A 26,442-nucleotide genomic window follows, 5' to 3' on the forward strand; every position below is an offset into this window, starting at 1 on the left:
GTCTATTGTTAATGAAACAATAGTTAAACTCTTGAGCATCCGAAATTTTAATGCAATGAAGTGCGTCCCGTATTGATCCGATTTTTGAAACGGCCATCGATATATCGATCGAAGATTACAAATTTTATTCCCGCGAGAAACAAATCAACTTCCGGTTCATTCCATCGCTACCGGAAACAGTCATTATATGAATGAGCAGTCAATATGTATTCATTCGTCTCATTTAGGCGTCCGACAAACGAAGCGCGCCCCCTGCTAGACCGATTTTCGGAACAGTGATCGATTTATCGATCGAGAGCTGTGGTTCGAAAACATCGAACCCGGGAAAATCAAATTGATCGTGGTTTAATCCCATCGCTAGCGGAAACGGTCATTGAATGGCGCGATATACGATGATGCGTAAGGAATTTGGCGACGAGCACCGAGTAATTGAAGTCATTTTGCACCGAGCTCGTGCCATGATCGTCGGAAGAATGCGCGAGAAATGGCTGGAGGATGGCTACCACCTGAAATAGATTCCATGTCCAGTTGAAATTCCAAGAAATTGCAATTCCATGAAGTAATTAGCGTTCAGTTTACTGATAAGCTTTATTAATAGTATGTAAACTTAGTAAAAATATTTCTGAAATAAAATTAAACAAATTTCAAATAATCATGTACATAGAAGAGTATTCTTTTGAACTTAATTCAGCGCGCTCTTTAATTCTGCTTAGTCTTCTCGATATTGTCGATGGAACGAAAAATAAAGATAAATGGTCAAAGCCTATTCGCTAAACAGAGTGTAACTCGAATACTTATTCTTAATATTGCTATTTGAAAAAAAAAGAAAATCGTAACCGCAGAAAACAATCAAGTTCTTCGTCTGTGTATCGTTGCAAATATACCAATTTGCATTGAAACTCAAACTGCGTTACATCATTAGGAGATGTTTGTATTCATACATTTTATTCCACCATACACGTGTAAAGCATTAAATTGTTTATTTAACGCTTCTCTTCGTCGCATACGTATTAAAAGACAGACACTGTGTTACAAAGGAAAATATGAGCGTATTATTATACATAATTTTTCCATTCTAAAAATCTTTCGACTTACTTACTTTTATCGTATTTTGCCGACATACTTATTCTTCCACCGAGTTACTCCGTTCTACTTTGAAATGTGGTTATTACTTAAGTGATACGCTACGAAGAGTCATAATAGAAATATGTAACATTTAAAAAATATTGGATTCTGATCAACTGCATCTACTCTCTTATATCTACGGGATAATTTGAACGGGACTTGTCGACGCAAGATGAAAAAATGAGTATGCAATCCGATGATGGGGAATGAATTTATATACTATGTGAGAACAAGTAGAAAGTGACAATTCTTTCGAAAAATTGTAAAATTTATCCACACGCGTCAAATGTGAAGTAAGAAAGACTCCATCGTTTTCTTCGTTGGACCATACAATGTACGTAATATGTACAAGCATCGTAAGTACATTTAATACTAGCCATTATTTTCGTCCTTCGCTTCCTCTACTTGTACTTCCTCCTTCTTCTCAACTTCGTTTGAGTTATTATCATAATTCTCATCCTTCTCCGACTTCACCGAAACGTCCGCCGTTTCGTTAATCTCGGACTCAGAGTTCTTCTCCGGATTCGGATCGCGATTCTCCTCTCCTTCTTCTGCGGATTGCTGTACTTCCGCCGCCGCGTTCAGCGACGTGGATCCATCAAAGTTCTGTTGGTGTTTTCCGAGGCCTACTTGTACTTCTATTAATTCCAACTCCTCGACCAATGCTTTCTCCCGTCTCTCGATTTCCTCTGTGAAATAGAACACGCAGTTAATGAGGGAAGTCAAGTTATTAACCCTGTAAAAGCGCAGAAAATGATACGGGAGTCTGAGAAACCCCGGTCTGTACCATGTAGTTCTTTAGCAGATTGAGCCAGAAGAATATCAGTTTGTGGATGTTTGCGTTTCGGTGCATAATAGATAGGAGGCTGAGCCCGAGTTTTAATGAACGATGCAAGCGGCAACTGAGCAGCACGCCAGTCCTGGAATTGCCGACTGCGTGCCAATTTTGCTTCCAGCGCGCGTACTTCTGCTAATTGCCGTTTACGCGACAAGAACAACTGCTGCCTCTCCCTTCGCAGTTCTTCCTTCTCCTTTCTTCGAGCCTCTTCTACTCTTGCCTCCACTTCTGCCTTTTTATCTTCCTACAAAAATACACAGCATTTAAAATTATTATTACACAGTACACATGTGCAATACTAACGGAAAGTGTACTTTTGCTTTAAGTTTGGTTTCCTCCTGCCGAAATTTCTGTAGAGTGCCTAAAAGAGCACCGAACATCCTCTTATTCCTTTGTCTACTTCTTTCATCTATTCTTTCCCTTCTAATTACTTCCTGTCTAGATGGAATTTCCCTAGGGGTTGCTATTACTCTTGAAGACACAGCCGGCTGAAATAAACATTGATTAACTCACGAACGAATAATATATCGCTTGCTGCATCGTATATAGCACTACCTTGATAACAGTATCATCTTCATCTGCGCTATCGTCAGCATTGGAAGGAACTCGAGCACTTAAACGACTGAAAACTGTCTTTGGTTCTCCATTGGATCCCTGCCATCGACGTTTCCCACTGCCAGGTAATTCATTATTAACAAAATCCGATACAACACGCCGTCTGTCCTCTTGCAACGGTCTCTTCTGTGATAGCCTACTGAAAATGGATTGCAAATAAATACATTATACAGCAAAACACTGATACCATTTATGCTAACAAATGATACATTTTACTTATAGTTTTGTGGAATACGAATCGCGACATTAGCATTGCATAACATTGGGATTTGTCAAAATGTTACGATTAAACGCAAAAGATTGACACGAAGCTGAATAAAATAGCTCGAGAAATCTCGATTGCAAAAGATAGGTTATGACAACAGTGTTTTATTGTATGATCAATGAATTATCGAATAGAACGTGTTGTTTGGAGCGAGTGCGATTTCGCAATCATTTTAGGGGACGTTTTGCTAAGAATGATCTTGAATCGAACCTGGGAGGCGGTTGTATTGGACCATTTTCTCCGTCGGGAAGATCCCGGCCGAGGATCTTCCGGATACTGCGATCGAGTCCTCGAAGACCATCCCTAGCGGCTTCTAACTGCGCTTCTAATTTATCGGCGCCCCAGGCCTCTTGTGCATCTAATTTTCTCATCTATTTATTTTCGCCACGTTCACTGAGACCACAAAACCAATTTATTTAACAAGCCACAACGATTGTTGTCGAACCGCATCACTGTCGCTGGAGCCACCTACAATGTCGTTCCCTTTTTCCTATAATCGATAAACCTTGGGATTTTTCTTATACCCGTAGATCGAAGATCTAGTAAATTTCCGATAGAGCCAGACCAATTCTATAAAACCATTGGATTGCTGTTTTACCATTCGAATCTGAATAGATTCGTTATGAATTGGCCTTAATGTTTAGTTTATCGTATTAAATGCAGATGTCGCTTGGTACGATTTTAAAATGGCGCCATATTCAAATTGCGAAACTGAAGCAGTAACAAAATTTATAATATATTGGTTTATTGTTGTTATATACATATTGTGATAGAATAATATAGGATTAGAAAGTGATAGTGACCCTTTTTTGTTTTTTACTTTTTCGTTCACATCGAAGTAATGATGAATTCGTGTATATGCAGACACCCTGTATGTTCCCGGCAAAGATCTATTGGCGGGCAAATTACAACCTGTACACATTTTGTTCGAACATTACAGTGCTTTCACGAATAACAATTCCTAGTTTCATTTATATCATAATAATGTTTTTATTGAAAGTGTGATATTATCTTATTTCTATTTTATGCGACTAAAAACTATACAACATGGCAAGTTTGCAGAATACCGGGAGATTCCAGCCAAATAGATTCAACTTCAAAAATGATCAAAATCAAGAAGGAAATCCATCAGGGTATTGTTTTTAATTGTGTCTTATAAAATGATGTACATTTTGTAAATTTTTATCATGCTCTTTTATAGGGAGGCTTCAGGAGGAAGGTTGAACGATGCCAATGAAAATATCAGAGTGGATGGATTATATGGATTTCACAGAGTGACAGACATTAAAGAAAGAACAGGATTTCTTATTAATATGCATGCAGTAAGTTGCATCATGAATAATCGGTTATTATTTTAATAATTTTTCAGTATTATTTCCAACATCGTGTTAATTCTTCTTGTAGACAGAAATCATAGAAGATGATAAAAGATTGCTCAGTGGAGTAGACTACTATTTCCTCGAAGACGACTGCACTAGATTTAAGATTTCTTATCCATACTGTCCATATTTTTATATCCTATGTAGAAAGGACACATACGAAGAAGTGTCGACTGGATTAAATAAAAAGTACAGTGGGCTTTTACATAAAGTGGAGACACTGTACAAAGAAGATCTTGATTTAGTAAGATGAACTTGAAGACATAATGCATGTCAAAAACATAATATTGTATTTTTATATCTTTTTGTAGCCAAACCATTTAGTTGGTTTAAAACAAAAATACCTCAAGTTGTCTTTCTTGAACACAGTGGACTTGACTAAAGTTAGACGCGATTTAATGAAAGCTGTAAAAGTTAATAAGGAAAGAGAAAAAAGTCATACTTATTATACGGATATGTTGTCGAGTGTGTTGAATAGAGATCTGGAGACCATAGACTTGAAAAAACAAACTATAGACTTCACAGACAATGTTCTCGATATTAGGTATACATTCTTAACATTACATCTTGCATATGATAATACATATACTTCCCTTCTGTGTACAGAGAATATGATGTACCGCATCATGTGAGGGTATCTATAGACCTGAAAATCTTTTGTGGTAATTGGTATTCTGTAAAAACAAGAGGAAACGAGGTGCCAATTATAACTAGGAGAGAAGATATCATCGAAACACTTGAACCAATTGTGCTAGCTTATGATATTGAAACTACAAAGCTGCCTTTGAAATTTCCAGATGCTAACACCGACCAAATCATGATGATATCGTATATGATAGACGGACAAGTACTTTTCTTCTACTAATTATTTCCTACAACGTTTTGCTCGATATCAGACTATGTGTTCATTTTTAGGGATACTTAATAACGAACAGAGAAATTATTTCGAAAGATATCGAGGACTTCGAGTACACTCCAAAACCAGAATTCGAGGGTTTCTTCACTGTTTTCAACGAGCCCAACGAAAAAGCTACAATCCAAAAATTTTTCGACCATATAAACGACATTCGGCCACATATATTCGTCACGTATAACGGAGATTTCTTTGACTGGCCATTTGTAGAAACTAGAGCAGCTTTTCATAATATGGAGATGAAAGACAGGATTGGTTTCTCGAAAAGTCGTGATGGAGTTTACTGCAGTAGACCAGCCATGCATATGGATTGCTTATGGTATTGCACAATTGATATTTTCATCGATACAGTAGACCCTCCAATAACGCTGAGCAAAAATTGCGATTTGATCTGTATCAAGTTTAATTGAATTTGATCTAATTTGTACTAATTCTGAGTTTTTTATAACCCGGTGCGAATTAGTCGCTTTATAGGAGGGTTGACTGTAATATCACGTAGAATATTGTTCCTGATTCTGTATTTGATGTAATGTATAGCTGGGTAAGACGCGACTCATACTTACCTGTAGGCTCTCAAGGTCTGAAAGCTGTTGCAAAAGCAAAGCTCAGATATGATCCCGTGGAGATGGATCCTGAAGACATGTGCAGATTGGCGTCCGAAGAGCCAGAGGCTCTTGCAAATTATTCGGTTTCTGATGCGGTTGCTACATATTATCTGTACCATAAATATGTTCATCCTTTCATATTTGCCTTGTGCACCATCATCCCCATGGAACCGGACGAAGTAAGTTATTCGATGCGTAACAAATTACATTCACGAACTACAGCTATTTGTCTACAGGTACTTAGGAAGGGATCGGGAACATTGTGCGAATCCCTTTTGATGGTGCAAGCCTTCCAAGCTAACATTATATTCCCTAACAAGCAAGAATCAGAGCTAAGCAAATTTACCAAAGACGGTCATTTATTGGATACGGAAACCTACGTCGGAGGACACGTGGAAGCGCTCGAATCTGGCGTGTTCAGAGCCGATATTCCTTGTCGTTTCAAAATAGTACCGAGCGCGGTGGAACAGCTAATAAACGGCATTGAAAATGCCCTAACCTATGCTCTACAGGAAGAAGAAAAAGTTCCGATGGAGATGGTTACAAATTTTGACGAGGTAGTTCAGGAGATCAGGGGGAAGCTGGAATCTCTGCGAAATCAACCGCTGAGATTAGAAAATCCTGTGATTTATCACTTGGACGTCGGCGCCATGTATCCAAATATTATTCTAACAAATCGTCTTCAGCCGTCCGCGATGGTGGACGAAACGGTTTGCGCTGCGTGCGACTACAACAAACCAGGGGCCCTTTGCCAAAAAAATATGCAGTGGATGTGGAGAGGAGAGTATCGTAAGTAGTGAAAGAGCACTCAAAGACCGAAGTACTAACTCTTTATTAATTTTGACACGACTGCGGTTCTTGATAATAGTGGCTGCGAGTTTAAGCGAATACCAAAGAATGCAGCAGCAACTGGAAACCGAGAAATTTCCTTCGCAGTTTCCTGGCGGCGTTCGACGAGCTTATCACGAGCTATCGAAGCAAGAGCAAGCAGCATTCGAGAAGAAGAGACTTACGGAATACTGTAGAAAGGCCTACAAGAAACCTAAAGTGACGCGATTGGAGGAAAGGACGCAAACAATTTGTCAAAAGGAGAACTCGTTTTACGTCGATACTGTCAGAGCGTTCAGAGATAGGAGATACGAGTATAAAGCGCTCACCAAAGTTGCCAAGCAACAGGTAGCAGCAGCGGTAGCGAAAGGAGATGCTGGTGATATTAAGTCTGCTAAAAATCGGGAAGTACTCTACGATTCGTTGCAACTCGCTCACAAATGTATCTTAAATTCCTTCTACGGATACGTAATGAGAAAAGGGTAGATATTTCTACTTCATATTTGCTTCACTCTTGCGATCTGGGGTACATATTAACGTTGTCTTTACTGCAGATCCCGATGGTTCAGCATGGAGATGGGAGGTATAGTATGTTACACAGGGGCACACATTATCATGAAAGCCAGAGAGATTATAGAACAAGTTGGGCGGCCCTTGGAATTGGATACCGATGGAATTTGGTGTGTGCTACCCGCGTCTTTTCCCGACAACGTGGTGGTGCACACCACTCATCCGAAAAAGTCGAAGGTTACGCTGTCCTATCCTAACGCTGTTCTGAATTTTATGGTGAAAGTAAGTCCTAGTCGAGTGTTTTCAATAATTTCGCTATGAATCCTCCAATATTATGTATCGTATGTGTAGGACCAATTCACTAACGACGCATACCACGAACTTGTCAGCCCCGAAACTCTAACGTACAAAGTCAGAAACGAGAATTCCATCTTCTTCGAGGTGGACGGACCGTATTTGGCTATGGTCTTGCCCGCAGCAAAGGAGGAGGGCAAGAGATTGAAAAAGCGATACGCTGTCTTCAATTTCGACGGTTCTTTGGCCGAATTGAAAGGGTTCGAAGTGAAACGAAGAGGTGAACTTCAATTGATTAAAATCTTTCAGACCTCCGTCTTCGAATCCTTCCTGAAAGGGAACACATTGGAGGAGTGCTACGCGTCCGTGGCCAAAGACGCGGATTATTGGCTCGACATTCTTTACAGCAAGTGCGCGGACATGCCGGACGCGGAATTGTTCGAGCTGATATCCGAGAATAAATCGATGTCGCGAAAATTGGAGGATTACGGGAAACAAAAGTCCACCTCGATATCCACTGCTAAGAGGCTGGCCGAGTTTCTGGGTGATCAAATGGTGAAGGATGCCGGGCTAGCGTGTAAATACATCATCGCTAATAAGCCCCAGGGTGCACCGGTCACTGAACGTGCAATACCATTGGCAATCTTTCAATCAGAACCGGCAATCAGAAGGCATTATCTGCGCAAGTGGTTGAAGGATCCAGGTTTGCAAACCGATAACATTAGACAAATCTTGGACTGGGGTTATTACATAGAGAGGCTTGGAAGTGCTATTCAGAAGATCATTACCATTCCGGCTGCGATGCAAGGGGTTTCGAATCCGGTGCCCAGAGTGAAACATCCAGATTGGTTGCACAAAAAGATAATGGAGAAGAGCGCGACCCACAGGCAGAAGAAGATTACGGATATATTCTCAGTGATGCCAAAACCCGTGGCAAATGATAACGAGGACGACGAAGAAGCAGGACCATCTGAACCGAGGGATATTGAAGATCTGGCGGGTGAAGACCATCCGTTCAAGCGACCGCTGCCGGTAGTGCATAAAAGGAAAAGACAATCGGACAGCGAGGAAGAACAGAATATAAACAGAAACTGGAAGGTAGTCCTAGGCTCGCCACCACCTATGGGAACAACAAAGGAGGAGAGGATCAAATGGATAGAGTTTCATAAACAGAAATGGGCCTACCAAGCGAAGCAAAGGGGTGAACATCAAAAGAGTAAAAGGAGTAAAAAGTCCATGAACGATACGGAACAAATCAGCTGGGGTGTTGCGAGAAATACTGAAACGAATACTCTGGGTGGTTTCTTGAGAAAGGCGCAAAAGAAGTTGCTCACCTCGGCCTGGCAAATCATTCAAATATCCCCAACCAATGAACCTGGTTTATTCAGGATGTGGGTATTGGTCGAGCATGATCTTCATCCGTTGCGTCTCGTAATACCTCGCATATTTTATGTGAACACGCGGAAACCGAAGCCTGATCCAGAGCCTGGTAAGAAGGTGTCCTGGACGAAGAGTTCGAAAGTTCTGCCTCGATCGCGGCCGATACACAATTTGTATCGCTACTGTGTCCCGGAAGCGCTGTATCAAATGCACAGTCAAGAGTTGCTGGAAGATTTGAGTAAACCAGAAATCGAGGGGATATACGAGACTCAAATGTCATTGGAATTTAGAGCGATTCTGCAGTTAGGATGCATTTGCATGGTGGATCCAAAAGCAGCGAGAAACATGGTCGATGGCGCGGATACCTTTAACCTGAATCAACTGGAGTATAAAAGTATCGCTGTGCAACCGTACCTCCCAAATGTTCAGAAAATGAATTATATATTCCTGTACCATCACTGGAGCTCCAATCATCAGAGAGCATTCTGGGGACTTTTTTTAAATGCGAGCAAAAGGGTTCACATTTTTGTCTTGGACTCGGTTTCGTCGAATCAGATGCCCAATATGAACACACTGTACAGCCAAGAACGAAACATAGTTGTATCCATGAACGGAGAAGACAAGATGAAAGCCTTGCCGGAATCGATGCAATTTGTTCTGAGGTTCGAGACAAGTTTCCAGCAGGTCTGTCGAATTCTACAAGCAGCCATAACAGCATATAAGAACGAGGGTCACGGTGCAACGATATTCGTCACTCAAACTGCTCTAGACAAAACAGCGCTGATAACTCAGATGCCATTGCTTAACGAGTTCCCGTTGATCAACACCCATGTCCAAGATATTGAGAATTTGTACAATACAATCGAGTGGCAGAAAGTCGGCGCAAAGATAATGATTCGGCATTATTTTAAGAGTCAACAAATTCTCGAACTGATGGCAGAACAGTGCCGATACTTCCATGCACCTATCGGAAACATTCCTGCAGATCCCACGCTCTTCGGTGCAGATCTCTTCTTCGCTAGACACTTGCAGAAGCATAACTTTGTGTTATGGTGTTCCACCACAGAGAAACCGGATTTAGGGGGTAGCGAGAACGACGATAATAGATTATTGACAGACTTTGAAGAGAGCTCCCATTGCGCTGCGAACAACCCCGGGACTTATTCCAGTGTATGCATTGAACTGGAAATAGACAGTTTAGCAGTGAACACCTTGCTGCAGTATCATCATATTCATGATATCGATGGGACAAGTTCCTTTGTAGCGTTTCATAATCAGCAAATGGCGTCTGTTCAAGCGAGTACAATTTTTATATCGAAAAGACTAATCGTGTGAGATACTAAGCTAATTTGGTCGATTGTTTTATAGGAACTAGCAACGGGTGATCCTATGGCAAATATAATCCCCAGCTACGATGAAACTGCTCTTTGCAGTCCTGCTTTCAGAGCACTGCGGAGTATGGTAAATGCGTGGCTACTGGATGTTTCAGTTTACAAGAACGTATTTGCGGATTATCAAATTATTCATTTCTATAGGTAATTTAATCTATCATATATTACTGACTAAATGGAACTATATATATTTATTACTGTCACGCAATATCCAAAGTTAAGACAAATGTAGCGCCTCCTATAATATTACGACCTTCGCGTGACCTTGACTAATATATCAAACGTAATGGCCGCTTTGTTTCCAGATGGTTGCGTTCACCTAACGCGTTGCTTTACGATCCAGCTTTGAGAAGAACCTTGCACGGTTACATGAAAAAATTATTTATACAGTTGTTGGCCGAGTTCAAAACGTTGGGTTCCATCATCATTTTCGCGAATTTTAACAAGATCATTGTATGCACCAAGAAGAGATCAGTCAGCGACGCATTGGGTTACATGGAATTTGTTGTTCAAACGATACGTAACAAGGAATTCTTTCATAGTATTGAAATCACGTTCGAACAATGCTGGGAGTATTTAATATGGCTTGATGTTGTAAGGATAACAAACTTTAACATTACACTAGTAAATATTTCTCGGTTAACGATTAACAAAATCGTTTTTAATCAATAGCATAATCACGCTGGTGTGAAAGGAAAGCTGCCGAAAGACATGGAGGATAATACTGAAGCGAATACCCTCGACGACGAGAACGAGGACGAGGATGACGATTCGGTAAGTTTTACATTTTACATGTACATCGTTGTTGTAAAATATTGTTGTTAAATGTTTCGTTCTACTTAGCCCGAAATCGTAATGAATTGGAATTTGATGGAGTGCCTGCCAAAAGAAGCTGCGTGTCAGTCAAGTTTCAATGCTATAATAGCGGGATACATAAACGCTATTTACCAATTCATGATTGAAAACGAACAGCTAAATTGTACTATACAGCCTAGAAGGAAATCCATTAGTATGAGCCAAAGTTTGTCGGCGCAGCTAGGATTAGGAGCACTTCAGAATACTGCAGACTTCGCTAAGAAGCTTATATCGGGAGACATGTCTCAGAAACTTTTTCAGTAAGCCTCTTTCACTATTTGATTCGATAAACGAGAATTACGCCTAACATCTAATCGAAATATATTGTAGAATTGTACAGAAAATATACAAAAAGCTTCCGGAGAAGGAACTAACTATTCAAGAATATCCAAACTTGGACCTAGATGGTAGAGAAAGTAGAAAAATCAATCCAGCTTTGGAGTTAATTAAATCAGTTTGCAAGGTACTTGTGCATGTATTTAATCGCATTCGTATTCGATTTTGTTGTAATCGGTGACGAAATTCATTTCAGGTTTTATCCTTGGATAAAGAAATCGACACCGAAGTATATCATTTGCAAACGAATATGTTACGATTGGTCAGAATCGGCAGTTTCAGCGATTCAGTTGAATGGAAGGATCCATGTATTTCGTTGATTCTGCCGGAAATCATTTGCAAAGCATGTAATCATACGAGGGACATCGATCTATGCAAAGATAACTATTCTATTATGGAAAACGACAGGTATGTAGCATTGTGAAAGTAATTCTGAAATGTTAACTTCAATAGACATTTATATTTATTGTAGATACCTGTGGAAATGTCCCCTTTGCAAAATGACATACGATAACGAAGAAATAGAATTCCTTCTTATAGATGTATTAAATCGCAAAAGTATGGGTTACATGTTGCAAGATTTACAATGCTGCAAATGCAAGGAAATTAAAAGAGAAAACATGAACGAACTCTGCTCCTGTTCTGGGAATTTCAAGACTTTGATCCCCAAAAATGATCTAATCAAATTTGTGAAAATATGTAAATCTGTTGCCAGGAAGTGTAACATGGAAACATTAATGGAAATAGTCGAAAATACGAAACTTTTTGCAGGTGTCACATAACTTCAAGAATTTGTATTTTTATACTATAAATGTAATGTTGTAAATTATGTTTATTTATTTTGTTTTTAATGATTTCAAACATAAATACGTGTATACGAGGAGGATGGAATTTAATATACTTACATTTACAATATCATGTATGTATTTTTACAACTGAATACTTAATATTAAATATAACCATTTTAATGCGGCTGTTCTATTTGCATGTACTTCGTATAGTTCTAATTCTTTACCCTTTTTATAATTTTGGCTCTGAAAATGAGTTAATTTTTACAAAACCCGAATAAAGTAAGTTTATATTCCTTTCTTAACACATTCACGACGAGATGTACCACCGATGGTAAAAATATAACTGTCAAAATATGGCCCTGTCGTGAACGTGTTAAAGGTCGCTTACCTTGGAAGGTGATCTTGGGAAATTCTTCCATGACACGTCTGTCGGCACTGCCAAACTGTTTAGCAAGCCTTTCTAGTTCATTTTTCCTTTCCATTTCGATTTCAGGAGTGGGATCGACCAATTTTCCACCACTGGACCAAATAATTTAACACCATAAGAATACTATCATATATTCATTGATATTTTAATGGCACTACAGTTAATTTCACAAGGAAAAAATCTACTTACGCGCTCTTCGCTGTATATTCACGGAGTTTGTCAAGAAACAGTTGTTGAATTGGGTCGCTTGCTTTCTGCAATGCAGGTGCAACAATACCAATGTTGCGTTTGAAAATCTTTGGTACACTGGTGGCTAAGCGTTTGGTAAGCATTGTGCCTTAAAAATCCATGTATAAATGTGTGAAGACCTCGAGGGACATCAAGTGACAAGTATCAAATGACATAAACGATAACACTAGTTAATTTATAAAATAATACCCTTTTCCTTCAACTACGAAATGAAACCTCCAAATACATAATAGATTACAAAATTATTCAGTTTCTCTTACGTAATAAATTACTTTAGAATCAATAAGTAGGTTATGTTCGTTTCACAAATAATACTGTCCAAGAATTATAAAATTATAACATGCAATATTCGAGTAAATATCATCAAACGATCAAATACTATTTCAAATCATTCAACGTAATTCATTATTCTTACCTTTTATATTACGCACTGCTCGAGATCACTCGTCGATGATGATCAGCTTAGAACACGTAATAAATTATAGAGTGTCTTCTCACTTATATTATACCAGTCACACGAAAAGGATCATCTCTATGCCTCTGTCTAATTGGTCAAACTTAAAATCTGTCTAAACTATGTTCTAATTTCGCATTAGTTTTTTAAAAAGTTCACGTTGTTTGTTACATTTTTCTCCGATATTAAATTGAATAGGTAATACTACGAAGAAAGTATTGATTAAAAAATTAAAACTGTTTTTAAAAAAATATACAGTTTATTCCCACGAGAGTTTGAATCATTGACGATAACTTTTTCAGCAATATTCAATCATGTAAATTGTGTGTATTTGGAAAATATCGCTTTCGACCATACTACCTTTCAAATATAGCCGCGCTTCCAACGTTTTCAATATTTCGAATGTAGTCTCTTCGTTCACATAAATTTAATATTTCTTTCTTTTATATGAATTTAAAGAAACAACAACACTGTCTGTATGCACATGCAAGGTGTCGAGGTCTTCCAATTTAGAAACACAAGTCACTGATATCAAAGATTCCGACAAGAGTTTCCCCTCTGCAAGTGCGTACCGTGATAAAGGCACGACTGTCCCATCTATCTATTCGCGAACATCGGCCGAAAGACCGCTCCAGCGGAAGGAGTGGCGCACGCCGACGAATCACGGCACGCGATGCTCAGGCTGGCCACTGATTGGTCAACGACACGTTACCGCGGGGCGGTGGGGAGGAGAATCCCGCTCTTGGTTTCATTCATGAACGCTTGGACTGCAGCCATAATACATTTGTAATCTGTATTGTGTACGGGTACACCGCGTTAGTGGTGCCGATGTGCGTGCCCCTCACAGTTGTACACGTGATTCTTGTTTTGTGTTCGTTTCACTTTTTGTGTTTTTCCTGTGCATTATTCGACCGGTTGACACTGTTGCATTCCCCATTGGATTTTACGTCGGAAAACAGGTAAGCGAGCGTGTTAACCTGCGCGCTCTCCGTGTGCACGTAGCGCGCGAACGCGAATCTTCGAAACTTTTGAACAAACCGATTCGTTCGATTTACGATTTGGTAACCAGCAAGCGACGGGAAAACGAAACGAAAAGTCGTCGCTGTCTCTTTCGAAAGGCTAGATCGTAACGTCACGAGAAAAGTGCACGCCTACGTGCGGACAGGCCTATATTTGTTTTGACGGAGCGTTCACTGGCTACTTTGCATCCCACGGGCAATCGGAAACGCTGACAAGACGAACACTATAATCTAGAATTCATGTACGCAGAGACACATCTGTTGCGCGCGACGTTTGACAAGTTTAGATCTTCACGATAACGCGTCTCTACCGGCTACCGTGTTCGAGAAAACTGTATTTTCATTCCGTATCGCTGTCCCTCCCGTTGACCCGGTCTTTCGGACAATATTTTTCCCCAGGCTGAGTAATAACGCAAACTATTTTTTATGCGCTGCAGCTCCATAGAGTATACAGTGGTTTCACTAACAATCTTGACGTTCTCTACAAGCGTTCTTTCTGTTTATCTTGCGTCATGACATCGGTGATTTATATCTCCAGTCGATGTTAAATATACATCTTCGAGAAAAATAGATTGCACAACTCTTCTAGAGGGTGTGATTTCAGTCTATTCGAGGATCGGTGTTTATGGATATTGTACGTGTGTACTTTGAACAAGGCTCGTTCGCAACGAAGTGGAGACCGCGAACTTTTTTTTTTTTTTGTCAAAGATTAATTTCCTCTCCTCAGGTATCGATCCCGTATCGATCGTAAATATCGCGACGCTCGCGATAATCATATCTCATCTTCTTGCGTCACGTACAATTTCGATTTATCGTTTCAACGTATAGACGTGTTTCGCAGAATTTTTTAACGGCCGCTTCTCGTTCCAAGTAAGTGATGAACATTATTTTTCTCGCATAAAGATCGAGGGCTCGAATTTGTTGCATTTTACGATCGAGAACAATGCGAAACATTGTACGAGAATTCTGCTGTATGATTAACGAACGAGCGTGCTACGTAATCCATAGATAACGAGTGTTCATGACAATCTCTCGCGTGCTCGCAAATAGCACCAGTGACCGGTTCATTTAGTGACGAATCAAAATTTGAAAAAAATCATCAACACATACTTTTCCGAATTAGTCGTCGAGGGGTGGGGGTATTATAAAATTGCACATGCAATCAAAGGGAAAGGGAATTGTGGGTTGGAAAGGGTTGGGGACTGATTGAAGGCAATAAAAATGAACGATCTCGATAAAAATCCACGGTCAAAATGGCAGCGGGACGAGGCTGCGCGTTCAAATTTATTTGAATATATTTTACGGCTCGGGTAAACAGTTTCTGTCGAGTCTGGATTAAGTTTTTATACGACGTCTGCGTAACATATTTCGCCGGTAACGCGCGTAGGTAATATTTCCGTCGAGCAGCATTTGAAACGCATACGAAGAGAAGACGAGAGGGAGAGAGAGAGAGAGGGCGGCGCGGGTGTTCGATGCGTTGAAGCGAGAGAGGACACTGTGCGTCGGACAGTGTGTAAGTTAAGCGTGTACACGAGGGGATGGGATGGCTAGCCTGGCAATTTAAAAAAGGAACGCGATGCCCTCGGTGTTGGTGGGTCGAATGGTTTTTGTACACTTTCTCGGATCTCGAGGAGCACGGCATGGCAACGTCGCGACCTACCATGCTTCCCTCGTTTGTCTTCCCGGCTGTTTCTTCTCTGCCAAAGACGCGACAAATATCAAAGGCCAGAAGACATACCGCTATGACAAAGATGCGCACGAATCTTCTTGAATCGGGATGAACCGAGCACCGACCAGAGAAACAGATCGAAACCGAGAAGATACGGGGAGGATAATCGTCGATCATTTTTGCGTTGAACATTCTCACGGGAACGAAGTCGAAATAGGAGGTTAGGTTCTAGATCACTCCTACGACTTTGCGAACTGCTCGATGATAGGCCGAGGGACCCAATCACTATGTTAATTATACTTATTTTAAAAGCAGAATGAATATTAAGAAAAATTATTAACCGATTTTAATGGAAAAAAATGTAATATCTTTTTTTTTTAACACTAAATCTACCACGCACGGTGAAATGACCGTATTTGAAATTTCGTTTAGAATTTCTTGTACACAACGTTACTGTATCGCCATGTAACTTATTGACTTGAATGTATTGAAAATGCATAAATGTAAATAAAACTTTTCTAAGTAGAAAAAAATGTTTTGTTTACTATCCCATTGGCTAAAATCTCTTTCTATATTAAGATAAATGAGATTTTTTTTTGAAGTGGTCATTTGACCGCTCATGGTAGGATTAGGTATACATGAAACGTCGGTAGGTTTAGTGTTAACATTCATTACGCTTTAAAAGTAAGTAACATTACTATAGGCGCAGTAATTGGATCCCTTATCTTAGGGTAGTTGATCGGTGCGTGTTTCGATAATGAAAGGAATTGTTTAAGAATTCCTGAAGTTTGAACTCGCCCGTGAGGTTAGTTTTTAGCGGCAAGAAGAGGCCGACGAAATTACTGTTTAGAAAAAGGTAGTCGGTTTAAACGAGTTGGAGAGTCAAGGGCACATCGAGATTTTTCCCCATATGGGCTCGTCGTGGGTGCCCGGGACTCGCATACGGGTCCAGGCGTCCCGTGACCTGCAGGAACGTCTGCCCGCATCTGGAAACCCAACGGCAGAAACTCCAGAGATATTATATCGCTCCTCTCGGCAGACTTGAAACAATAGACACTTGAACTCCTCGAAGGACAGGCCCGTCTCTACCCGGTATCCCAGAAAAACCAACCCGACACCCTTCCTTCCTTCCTTCCTTTGGAACAGGACACCTCCCGAACCGCGGTAGCCTCGATTTTTCTTCTATTTCACATTTTCCAACCATACAGTCAGTCCCATAAGTATTCGTACGCTCTTAAAAATCGCATAACTTTGTCAATATTGGACTATACAACTCGAATTTTTTTCAGAAGTTAGATCAATTGGATCACTAAATACAGTGAAAAAAATTTTTTACAATAATTGCAATTGGTTGTAGAGAAAATACTAATAGTTGTATTTTGCAACTTTTTTATGTGGACTTACATTGAAAATTTAGAAGGTACGATTTGTAGATTTGGATGAATTGTACATGTTGTGAGAATTTCATCAAAATCGGTCAACGTTGCAATGAGCTGCGGATGTTCGAAAATGATCACAAGGGCGAAAGCTTCAGTTTTCATCGTTAAACGTTTGTAGCCCAGTGCAATGTTGCCGGTTTAGGTGAAATATTCAGAATATGGATAATTGATACAGATGTACAAAACGTACTTTTTAAGTTTTTAATATAAGCCCGCATAAAGAAGTTGCAAAATACAACCTTTAATACTTTCTCTGTAATTTCGAACAATTTCAATTTTAATCAAACATTTTTCTCACGTTACGTAGCGATCCCTATGTTCAAACTTCTCCAAAAAATTCAAGCAGTATAGTCCAATATTGAGAAAGTCATGCGATTTTATAAGAGCGTACGAATACTTATGGGACTGACTGTATATTTCGCCGAGAGGACCCTGTCAGGGATAATTACAGGCTAGATGGTACAGTAGCGGCACCGACTGCGGAGGCCGGGTCAATTTCGACCGACCATAAAAATTTATTGTGCGTAGAGGTTTTGAAAAGTTGCAAACAACAACAGTAATCAATTCCAGTAATTTTCTTTTTGTTCTGGTAAATAGCGAACGACAAAGACATTCGAATCACTGTGACCGTAAAATCAATCAAACGATTTACTAGCCAGTAATCATTATTTTTTGTTGAATCAAGTCGAATGAAATCTGCCATTTTTTGTGGAATATCAAGAGAAACCTTCGGAAGTGCCTCCATTGAGAATCACTGGATAGAAGAGCGTTAGTTACTGAATTAACTTAAAAAAAAAGAAACGGTACATTGTATACTCTGATCTGTCCTCGCGTGGGATACAGTAATGTGAAGTTTATTGAGGTTCGAAGAGACAACGTTTTTGTTCTGCATGCACGGAGTATGACAGAGTATGCAAGACATCTGTGCTTTGTTGCGCGTCTCCTGCTCGGTCCAGGGGCCTGGTTGTCTCGACCCTCGAATTTATGGTCGGAAAATGTAAAATCTTTCGGGGGCCACTAACTTCTCGTCTAATGTTGTGCGTCTAGTTACAGCCGTGTCCTCGGTATTCCGGTCGGGAAAGCTACGCCGAGTGAAACAAAATCAGGAGCGTGTTACCGACTTTACCCACCGTATCGAGCGATCTTTTCTTTCGCTTTCGTTGCTGCCCCGGAACGCGCAGGTAGACGCATCCGAGTGGAAATCGCATCGTTGTGTTTGCGCGGAAGCCGACCGGACACTTTAAACGCCGATCGTGTCCCGCCCGACCTCTACACAGCCCACAGATTCCAAGATAGAGCGGAAACACGCGTGAAAACCGACCCGCCGAAAACAACACCCTAATCGCCGACTTTTCCCGACCCCTAACCCCTTGCGGCTACACTATCGAGTAGTGTTCCTGATTTCTCGACATTTCTCATTTCTCGAGAAATGAGAAATGAGACTATATTTCTCGAGAATTCTCGAGAATTTTTAATAAAATGAAAAAATCTTGGGAAACTTATGATATTTGGAATGTCGTTAATTATATTTTTCGAAAGGGCACAACACTTTAACTCGGTGTTTATTCCTGTTCAATGTGTACATAAAAACAAGGAACAAATAGACGCTGAATGTAACCGATAAATTTATTTCTTTAAAACCAAACTTTTATAAAGTGAAACATTACGCTTTTCTTTTGAAATGACTTCTTAACCAGTTAAGCGCGTTTGACGTGTATACACAAAATTCTATTGCGGTGCGGTTAACGTTAATGAATTGTTAATTTCTTATCGAATAAAAATGTAATTCTTTCTCATTTTGCTTTCCTTTTTTCGTAAAATTTATAATAGCGGCATTTGGCCAGCATTCGACGCATATATTCGTCATTGCTTGATTTTAATTCCGCGCCGCGAGGGGTTTATAAAATTAAATTCCACAGTTAACTGGTTAAGAAGCATAATGCTTCTAATGTAGAATCAGACAATGTATTTCTTTTTTTTTTTGGAACAAAATCTGTAGCGTGTAGAGAAATAATCAATTATAAAGTTCGTCGAGAAATTCTCGAGAAGGAACACTGCTATCTAGTCATGCTCGTGATGAAGATTCTGAACAGAGTCTATTAAATATGTACACTGCCGTCCATAAGTATTTGAACACCTTTTCAAGCGGAATAACTTTTTTAAAATTGATCGAAATGAATTGAATTTTTTTCTAGATGTTGGACCGACTAGTTTGCTAGACAATGAGTAAACAAAAATTTCTTTAGATTGCAATTGGTTGGAATGCATGTTCGAACCATGTGCAAATGCTACTGTTACTCGCATGCAACGCATCTTCGACGTACGAGCACGATTTCTGCGATACTAAGAGCAGTCTATACTGCGGAATTCGTTTATTATGTTCATCGTATTAAAATAAGCAGAAGCCTCGCAACCCGGGATCGATATCCTATGCTAATTTTGCACAGAGATCCGCAGTTTAATAATAACTTTGTAAAAAGATACCGCCTTGAAAGGGTTAAACGAGAGAGCCGAGAGCATCGTTACGTTCTATCCCGGTAGCTTTTCGCTTGTCTTGTCTTATCGCCTGGCGATTCTTGTTGTCGAGAGCTTTTATACTATGTATATTGGTACGGTTTACCTCGAACACGTGCTTGTCGCGAGATAAAACGAGCATGTTCGAGTACGCGTTACAGTTGTTGGCCAGCGAGAAACGCTTTATCATCTCGAATCCTCGTCGATGTAGGAAACGCGGAATCGGTGTGATTCTATTAGGTTGGCAAGAAAGTAATTTCGGTTTTCACTAATCGATGCCTTTATGTTTTGTTTGATTGACTTCTGTTAACGTTGCATTTGTTTTCTTTCTGAAATTTCATAACTGCATCTTTTAGGTTACTTTTGAAGCAAATTGCACGTAATTTTGATTAAAATTGTTAGTTCCGTGTCAATTTGAACATGGAGTGCAAAAACGAACATTATAGGCACATCTTGCTTTTTTATTTCCGTAGAGGTAAAAAAGCTGCCGAGGCTCACAAAGATATATGTGAAGTTTATGGTGTGGGTTGCTTAACAGAACGCACGTGACAGAATTGGTTTAAAAAATTTCGTTCTAGAAATTTCTCACTTGAAGACGACCAACGTTCTGGTCGACCATCCGAAGTTGATGATGGCCAAATGAAAGCCATTATTGAATCGGATCGTCGTATAACTGTCCGAGAGATTGCAGACAGGTTAAATATCTCGCATACAACTATAGAATATCGTTTAAAAAGCCTCGGAATCGTTAAGAAGCTCGATATTTGGGTTCCACACGAATTGAAAGAAATTCACTTAACGCGACGCATCAACATATGCGATATGCATCTCAAACGAAATGAAATCGACCCTTTTCCGAAGCGAATCGTCACTGGTGATGAGAAATGGGTTGTTTGCAATAACACAACTCGAAAACGATCATGGTCGAAGCGTGATGAATCAGCCCAAACCACGCCGAAAGCTGAATTGCACCAAAAGAAGATCGTGTTGTCAATTTGGTGGGATTACAAATGTATTGTGTATTTTGAGCTTCTCCCAAGGAACCAAACCATCAATTCAGATGTTTATTGTCGACAACTAACAAAACTGGACATAGCAATCAAAGAAAAACGGCCAGAATTGGCAAATCGCAAAGGAATCGTGTTCCACCATGATAACGCTAGGCCACACGCATCTTTGGTATCACGTGATAAGTTATTGGAGCTTGGTTGGGAAGTGATGTCACATCCACCATATAGCCCTGTCATTCCACCACCAGATTATCATTTATTTCGAATTTTACAAAACTCTTTGAATGGTAAAACTTTCACTAATGATGATGGTCTGAAATCGCACTTGGATCAGTTTTTCACCGAAAAGGATCAGAAGTTTTCTGAGCGCGGAATTATGAAGCTACCAGAAAGATGGCAAAAGATCAAAGAACAAGATGGAAAAGATTTTATTGATTAAAGTTCATTGCTTTGATAAAAAAATTGGATTTTATTTCACCTAAAAATACCGAAATTACTTTCTTGCCAACCTAATATGTATTCGTAATACGCGTCAGTCAACTACGAAACCGCTCGTTGTCGGGAATTTCCGGCGCAATAAATTCGTTTATCGGTATCGGGATTGCGACGATCGATAAACCGTGTGGTTGCGGCCACGGAGACCGGTATCGCGATATCGGAAATCGGTCGAGAGGTTGCGTCTGCATTATTTTTGATCGTCTGGAAAGCGAAACCGATTCATCGGTGTGTTTCCTCCCGGTGGAATTCGACCGTTCGTTATTTCGCGACTCGCTCTTTAGAAAATTCGTCAGATAAGCGAATCGCGACTCCTTTGATCGATCGATAACCACCGCCGCCGCCTGCTCGTTGATAAGGATTGTTATCGCGTCGAGCTTCATTTATTATTAATGCTCTCCGGCCAAAAAAAAAGCGACGGAGCCACGGGGGAGCGGAACCACGATCTCTGGCTTTGTGTTTTCGATCGGAAATCTTGGATGATTATCGATACATACGATTCCCGGGAATTGAAAGTTTATCGCGCTCTTTCGAATCGAAGAATCGCGGCCCGTTATTTCATATTTCACTCGGTTCGAGAACCTCCATTGAAGAGGAATAGATAGAATAGGGATATATCGGTTTCTGATAGACACCTTGCGCCGACCGACAGGGTTAAAAACCAGAATTTTGAAACGCTTTGTATACCGGCGAGCAGATTTTGCCCGCGTCTAAAGAGCCGTGAGAGTCGATGGCACGGTGCTCGAGCACTTTTCCACCTACCATCTGTCGTTCGGGCTTCTCCAGCCGGAGTAACCTGATCTTGGTAGAAACCAGGGTTCGAAAACCTCCTACGTACGCTATGGTGCCTGCGGTTCGCATCCCCTTACACGTGAACCTTCGCAAAATCGCGCCTGCGCGTCCCGTGAATATAATATTTGCCACGGCCCGATCCGTTTTCGTTGCAAACATTACCGTGCTCTTCCTCAACAAAAATTTCCACGACAATTTAATCTGCATTGCTCCGAGAAAATTGGAAAATTGATTGTTGCACCGCACGACCCAGTTCATCGGTTCATTTTAAATGGCTTCCATGCAGTCAATTATTTGAGAGTAACTGGAAGTCGGAAGTAACGGCAACGTGTGAATCTTTATGCATTTACGATTAAACTGCGGATGCAATATAAGAATGCATTATTTGCAAATTACAGGATCCACATAGACGTTTGTATCTTCTCTTGCCAATTTTAACGCAAATAATCCGACAACATTTCCAAATCCGTTGGATGTCTTCATTGCTTTGCATTTATAGAAATTATCGAAATTTTCGAAGAACACAGCACGGTACAGAGTACAATGATGAAACAGACACAACTATTCCTAGTTGGTCAATGGAACGAGGATATTTATGCAGAATCGCGAGAAGGAGGAATTATTAATATTTTTGTTAATGCAGCGAGGGGATTTCAGGCTTCTCCCTTGTCCATTTGGAGAAATTCAGTCGCGATGTTTCACGCGTTTCGAAAAAGAGGGGGGGGGGGATACTCGTTCGACGTCATGTGCCGGAGAATTTAGTGTGCAGGTTGCAAATAAAAAGGGAACGCCGGTGATTTAGCATCTCCAGACCTGCTCAGAAGCGCGGTTCGTTGAACGTCTGTTTTTAAAGCGACCCCAGTTAACCGTCCGCGTGGAAAGTTATGCTTTTCACGTGCGGCCATCGCCTAAATAAGAAATTCACACGAGCCAGTACGAACGAATTGTCCGAATCGCGAACCGAGCCGCGCGCTATAAACCAACTCTCACGATCGGGCATAAGGGAATTTATTTAGGAACGGGGCGGGTACCAGCACACGGGGGAAGCCTAATTGGCAGGGGATTCAATTCCTGGCGCGTTCATTGCCAAATCGAGACCTAGCTGGCCTTCGTCCGCGGCTTCCGAATTGCTTTTCTTTTAACGCTAAACCTACCACGCGCGGTCAAATGACCGAAATTTCGTTTAGAATTTTTTGTGTACAAGGTTACTGCATCGCCATGTAACTTATTCCTATAATATACATACAACCCATTTTTCAATATTCACAACTTTATTGTTCACTTGCCGACAAAATTTCATAGCATGTCTTTCTATGTTAACGCTAGAACTACTTAGACTTATCCCTTTATGATAACAGCAAGATTGAATTTTCGCAGATTTCGTACGATTTTTATGGTAACTTGTACTACAAAGAAGAGATATATTAAAAAATTTCAATATTCACAACTTTATTGTTCACTTTCCGAAAAAATTTCATAGCATGTCTTTCTATATTCACACTAGAACTACTTAGACTTATCCATTTATGATAACAGCAAGATTGAATTTTCTCAGATTTCGTACGATTTTTATAGTAACTTGTACTCCAAAGAAGAGATATATTAAAAAATTTCAATATTCCCAACTTTATTGTTCACTTTCCGAAAAAATTGCATAGCATGTCTTTCTATGTTAACGCTAGAACTACTTAGACTTATCCCTTTATGATAACAGCAAGATTGAATTTTCTCAGATTTCGTACGATTTTTATAGTAACTTGTACTCCAAAGAAGAGATATATTAAAAAATTTCAATATTCCCAACTTTATTGTTCACTTTCCGAAAAAATTTCATAGCATGTCTTTCTATGTTAACGCTAGAACTACTTAGACTTATCCCTTTATGATAACAGCAAGATTGAATTTTCCCAGATTTTATGGTAACTTGTACTCCAAAGAAGAGATATATTAAAAAATTTCTCGAGAGAACGTTTTCATAGTTTCAGTAATCGTCAAAGAAGAGATCATCCACCAGTCATTTTGACTGGTTCGGTAGTTCTAGTGTTAAGATATTTTTTTGAAGCGACCATTTGACCACTCATGGTAGGATTAGGTATACACAAAATGTCGGTGGGTTTAGTGTTAAACAGATCGAGTTCTATGTTATGGTACGCATTTCTGAGAAACTATTTGTCAGTCGTCAAATCTTTGGCAGATAAAAAGAATTCGATTGTATTGCGTAGAAAAACATTGACAAGGTTGATATGACTTATCTCGCTTCATAAAATGGCAGTATCGAATTTAAAATAAATTAGACTGCCGCGAATCATGTGAAATTAAGATCAGGGATAAAAGCAAGCGTGAAATGTATACCATAATACGGGACAGAGGTAGCGTAATTGAAGACCTTGCAAAAATCGGGTTAAGTCTAGATTTTGAAAGTTGTTTAATACATTCTGCCAACAGTCCGCGATAAAAGTATATAACACTTTGACTGCCATACTAGAAACCTCAAAAACCCATAAGATCAAAGTAAGTTACTCGATGAGATAAAAATTGAAATAAATTCAACGTATGACATTGAGTAGTCCCCCAGCTTTCTTGCAATTTTACAGATCCTAATCGAATTTGGTACGATGAATATATTAACGTAAACATTCATTTAAAAACCTGTAGAAATCATTCCGTCACCCACATATGGGTGACATGGCGGTCAACGTGTTAAAGCTTGAAGAAGTGTGTGGCCAGTATGTGGGACTAAAAAATGGACTTGCCCGGTTTCTGCAGCAGGGTTTTGGATTGGTCTCGGGATAAATTCAAGGTTGGCCGATTTTTGATTTTTCGACTGACCGCCTCGCTTCCGTTGCAGCCGAAATGGATATGGAATCCCTGTACGACTACGGGGACGAGGAACAGGACTTCTACGAGGAGAGTCCCGGCACCAGGAAGGGCTACCCGATCGATCACAGATCCATCAAGGTCAGTGGTTAGACACCCTTTAATCGTTCCCCGGCGGAGCAGGCGGAAGTTAAATTTAATCGTTCCCACAGGTGAAGCGTAATTCACGCGGGCTCTAATTTTAAAGCGGGTTTCGGGCCATTTCGAAATAGCAGTTTTCTCGGCGAAAAGTGCCCGTCCCCGCCAGGACTTCTGCCAGCTTTCGATATCGTATATTTATTTCGAGATGCGATTTCGGCGACAATCGGCAGGCGATCGGCAATTTTTCGCCGGCCGAACGTTCGTTTTCGAACTCGCTGAACGGTTTCGTATATTCTTAGATATTCACGAGGTGCGAATCAACGTGGATCGCCCGAAAGCGTCCGGTGCTCGAGAGTGTACAGCCGGTGTTCGTAAACAAAGAACAACTATTTATAATTGGATATTCGCGGCTCGTTACTTTGCGACATTTCGACCGCGAGCTGCGTGCTCGATTGTGTGCGAGCGCTCGCAACGTTTCTCTTGTCGATTCGCTTCTTGATCGATGTGTACGATTCAAGGATCGTTAAATTTTCGTTGAATAATTTGGCCAAAGAAAAAATGACCGTCGAGGGCTCGTTTTAACATTAGGACTACCGAACCAGTCAAAACGATTGGCGGATGATTTCTTCTTTCAGGATTACTGAAAACTATGAAAACGTTTTCACGAGAAATTTTTTAACACGTTCACGGACAGTAAAAATTTCAGCGTGCTGCGAAAATAGACAGGCAATTTTTCTTGAAACTAGTTGTACTGTCCGAAATCTGATTAGATATAAACGATAATAATAAGTGAACTGTCACTAGTGATGACAGTTGGTCATTTCTGTGAAATGTATATTAACCCCTTAACGCACAGTTTTTTTGAAAAAAACCGGCCAAAAAAATCAATTTTTTATACACTGCGCTTTTGTTCCATGGAAAAAGGCTATATTTTATTCTTGAGTAAATTATTCTTGAATATAAGTGTTATAGCTTACAATCCCATGTAAATGATAAATATCAGTAAAACGATTTTTTTTTCTTTGCTTTCACATTGTTGCTTTCAATTCTCGATTATATTCGAGCGTGAAAAATTGTAGCAGCATAAAATACAACGCCGCTCGAATTATCTCGAGTGTGCACAGTTTGGCCTGTTCAGCGCGCTCGAATTAACTCGAGCGTACAATTTAAGGGGTTAATTACAAAAACTTAAGGTTGTATAAAATTAGATGAATAAAAATTGGCTTTAAAATTTGAATGCTATAGCATTCATGTCGTTTTGCATCACGAACGTGTTAATATATCTCTTCTT

At 40.0% G+C, this 26,442-nt stretch overlaps 4 protein-coding genes across 6 annotated transcripts in view; 2 read left to right on the forward strand and 2 right to left on the reverse strand.

Annotated features, from left to right (window-relative positions):
- Positions 1–563: 563 nt before the first annotated feature.
- On the reverse strand, positions 564–3,325 carry Pnn (desmosome associated protein-like protein pinnin). Of its 2 annotated transcripts, none has more exons than XM_076806278.1 (5): positions 3,054–3,325; positions 2,519–2,714; positions 2,278–2,451; positions 1,913–2,207; positions 564–1,814 (listed from the first exon to the last, which is right to left on the reverse strand). In XM_076806278.1, the coding sequence occupies exons 1-5, from the start codon at positions 3,212–3,214 to the stop codon at positions 1,498–1,500; spliced, it is 1,143 nt and encodes a 380-aa protein (XP_076662393.1). In that variant the 5' UTR covers positions 3,215–3,325; the 3' UTR covers positions 564–1,497. The 2 variants fall into 2 exon arrangements, with proteins under 2 accessions (XP_076662393.1, XP_076662392.1); XM_076806277.1 differs by having other exon boundaries at positions 2,519–2,717.
- A 444-nt stretch (positions 3,326–3,769) lies between these two features.
- Positions 3,770–12,313, forward strand: Dnapol-epsilon255 (DNA polymerase epsilon catalytic subunit 1). Its single transcript, XM_076806449.1, has 18 exons — positions 3,770–3,976; positions 4,045–4,165; positions 4,248–4,466; positions 4,534–4,766; positions 4,829–5,069; positions 5,138–5,454; positions 5,673–5,919; positions 5,977–6,529; positions 6,609–7,050; positions 7,123–7,360; positions 7,430–10,048; positions 10,121–10,287; positions 10,449–10,737; positions 10,816–10,917; positions 10,987–11,258; positions 11,329–11,461; positions 11,531–11,742; positions 11,807–12,313. Exons 1-18 carry the CDS (start codon positions 3,891–3,893, stop codon positions 12,114–12,116), a joined length of 6,801 nt encoding a protein of 2,266 aa, XP_076662564.1. The 5' UTR covers positions 3,770–3,890; the 3' UTR covers positions 12,117–12,313.
- LOC143365862 (ATP synthase-coupling factor 6, mitochondrial) lies at positions 12,210–13,298 on the reverse strand. The gene is made up of 4 exons (XM_076806443.1): positions 13,217–13,298; positions 12,742–12,889; positions 12,514–12,644; positions 12,210–12,368 (listed from the first exon to the last, which is right to left on the reverse strand). The coding sequence occupies exons 2-4, from the start codon at positions 12,882–12,884 to the stop codon at positions 12,355–12,357; spliced, it is 288 nt and encodes a 95-aa protein (XP_076662558.1). The 5' UTR covers positions 12,885–12,889; positions 13,217–13,298; the 3' UTR covers positions 12,210–12,354.
- A 725-nt stretch (positions 13,299–14,023) lies between these two features.
- Positions 14,024–26,442, forward strand: part of Pnt (ETS transcription factor pointed) — a 265,759-nt gene continuing 253,340 nt past the window's right edge. Inside the window, exons 1-2 of one of the 2 annotated variants that reach the window (XM_076806345.1) lie at positions 14,024–14,214; positions 25,042–25,151. In XM_076806345.1, coding sequence (XP_076662460.1) covers positions 25,047–25,151 — 105 coding nt within the window. In that variant the 5' untranslated portion in view covers positions 14,024–14,214; positions 25,042–25,046. The remainder of the gene's footprint in view (positions 14,215–25,041; positions 25,152–26,442) is intronic. The other variant, XM_076806346.1, reaches the window with a different exon arrangement.

Source organism: Halictus rubicundus, chromosome 2 (assembly GCF_050948215.1).
Source record: "Halictus rubicundus isolate RS-2024b chromosome 2, iyHalRubi1_principal, whole genome shotgun sequence".
Taxonomy (NCBI): Eukaryota; Metazoa; Arthropoda; class Insecta; order Hymenoptera; family Halictidae; genus Halictus; species Halictus rubicundus.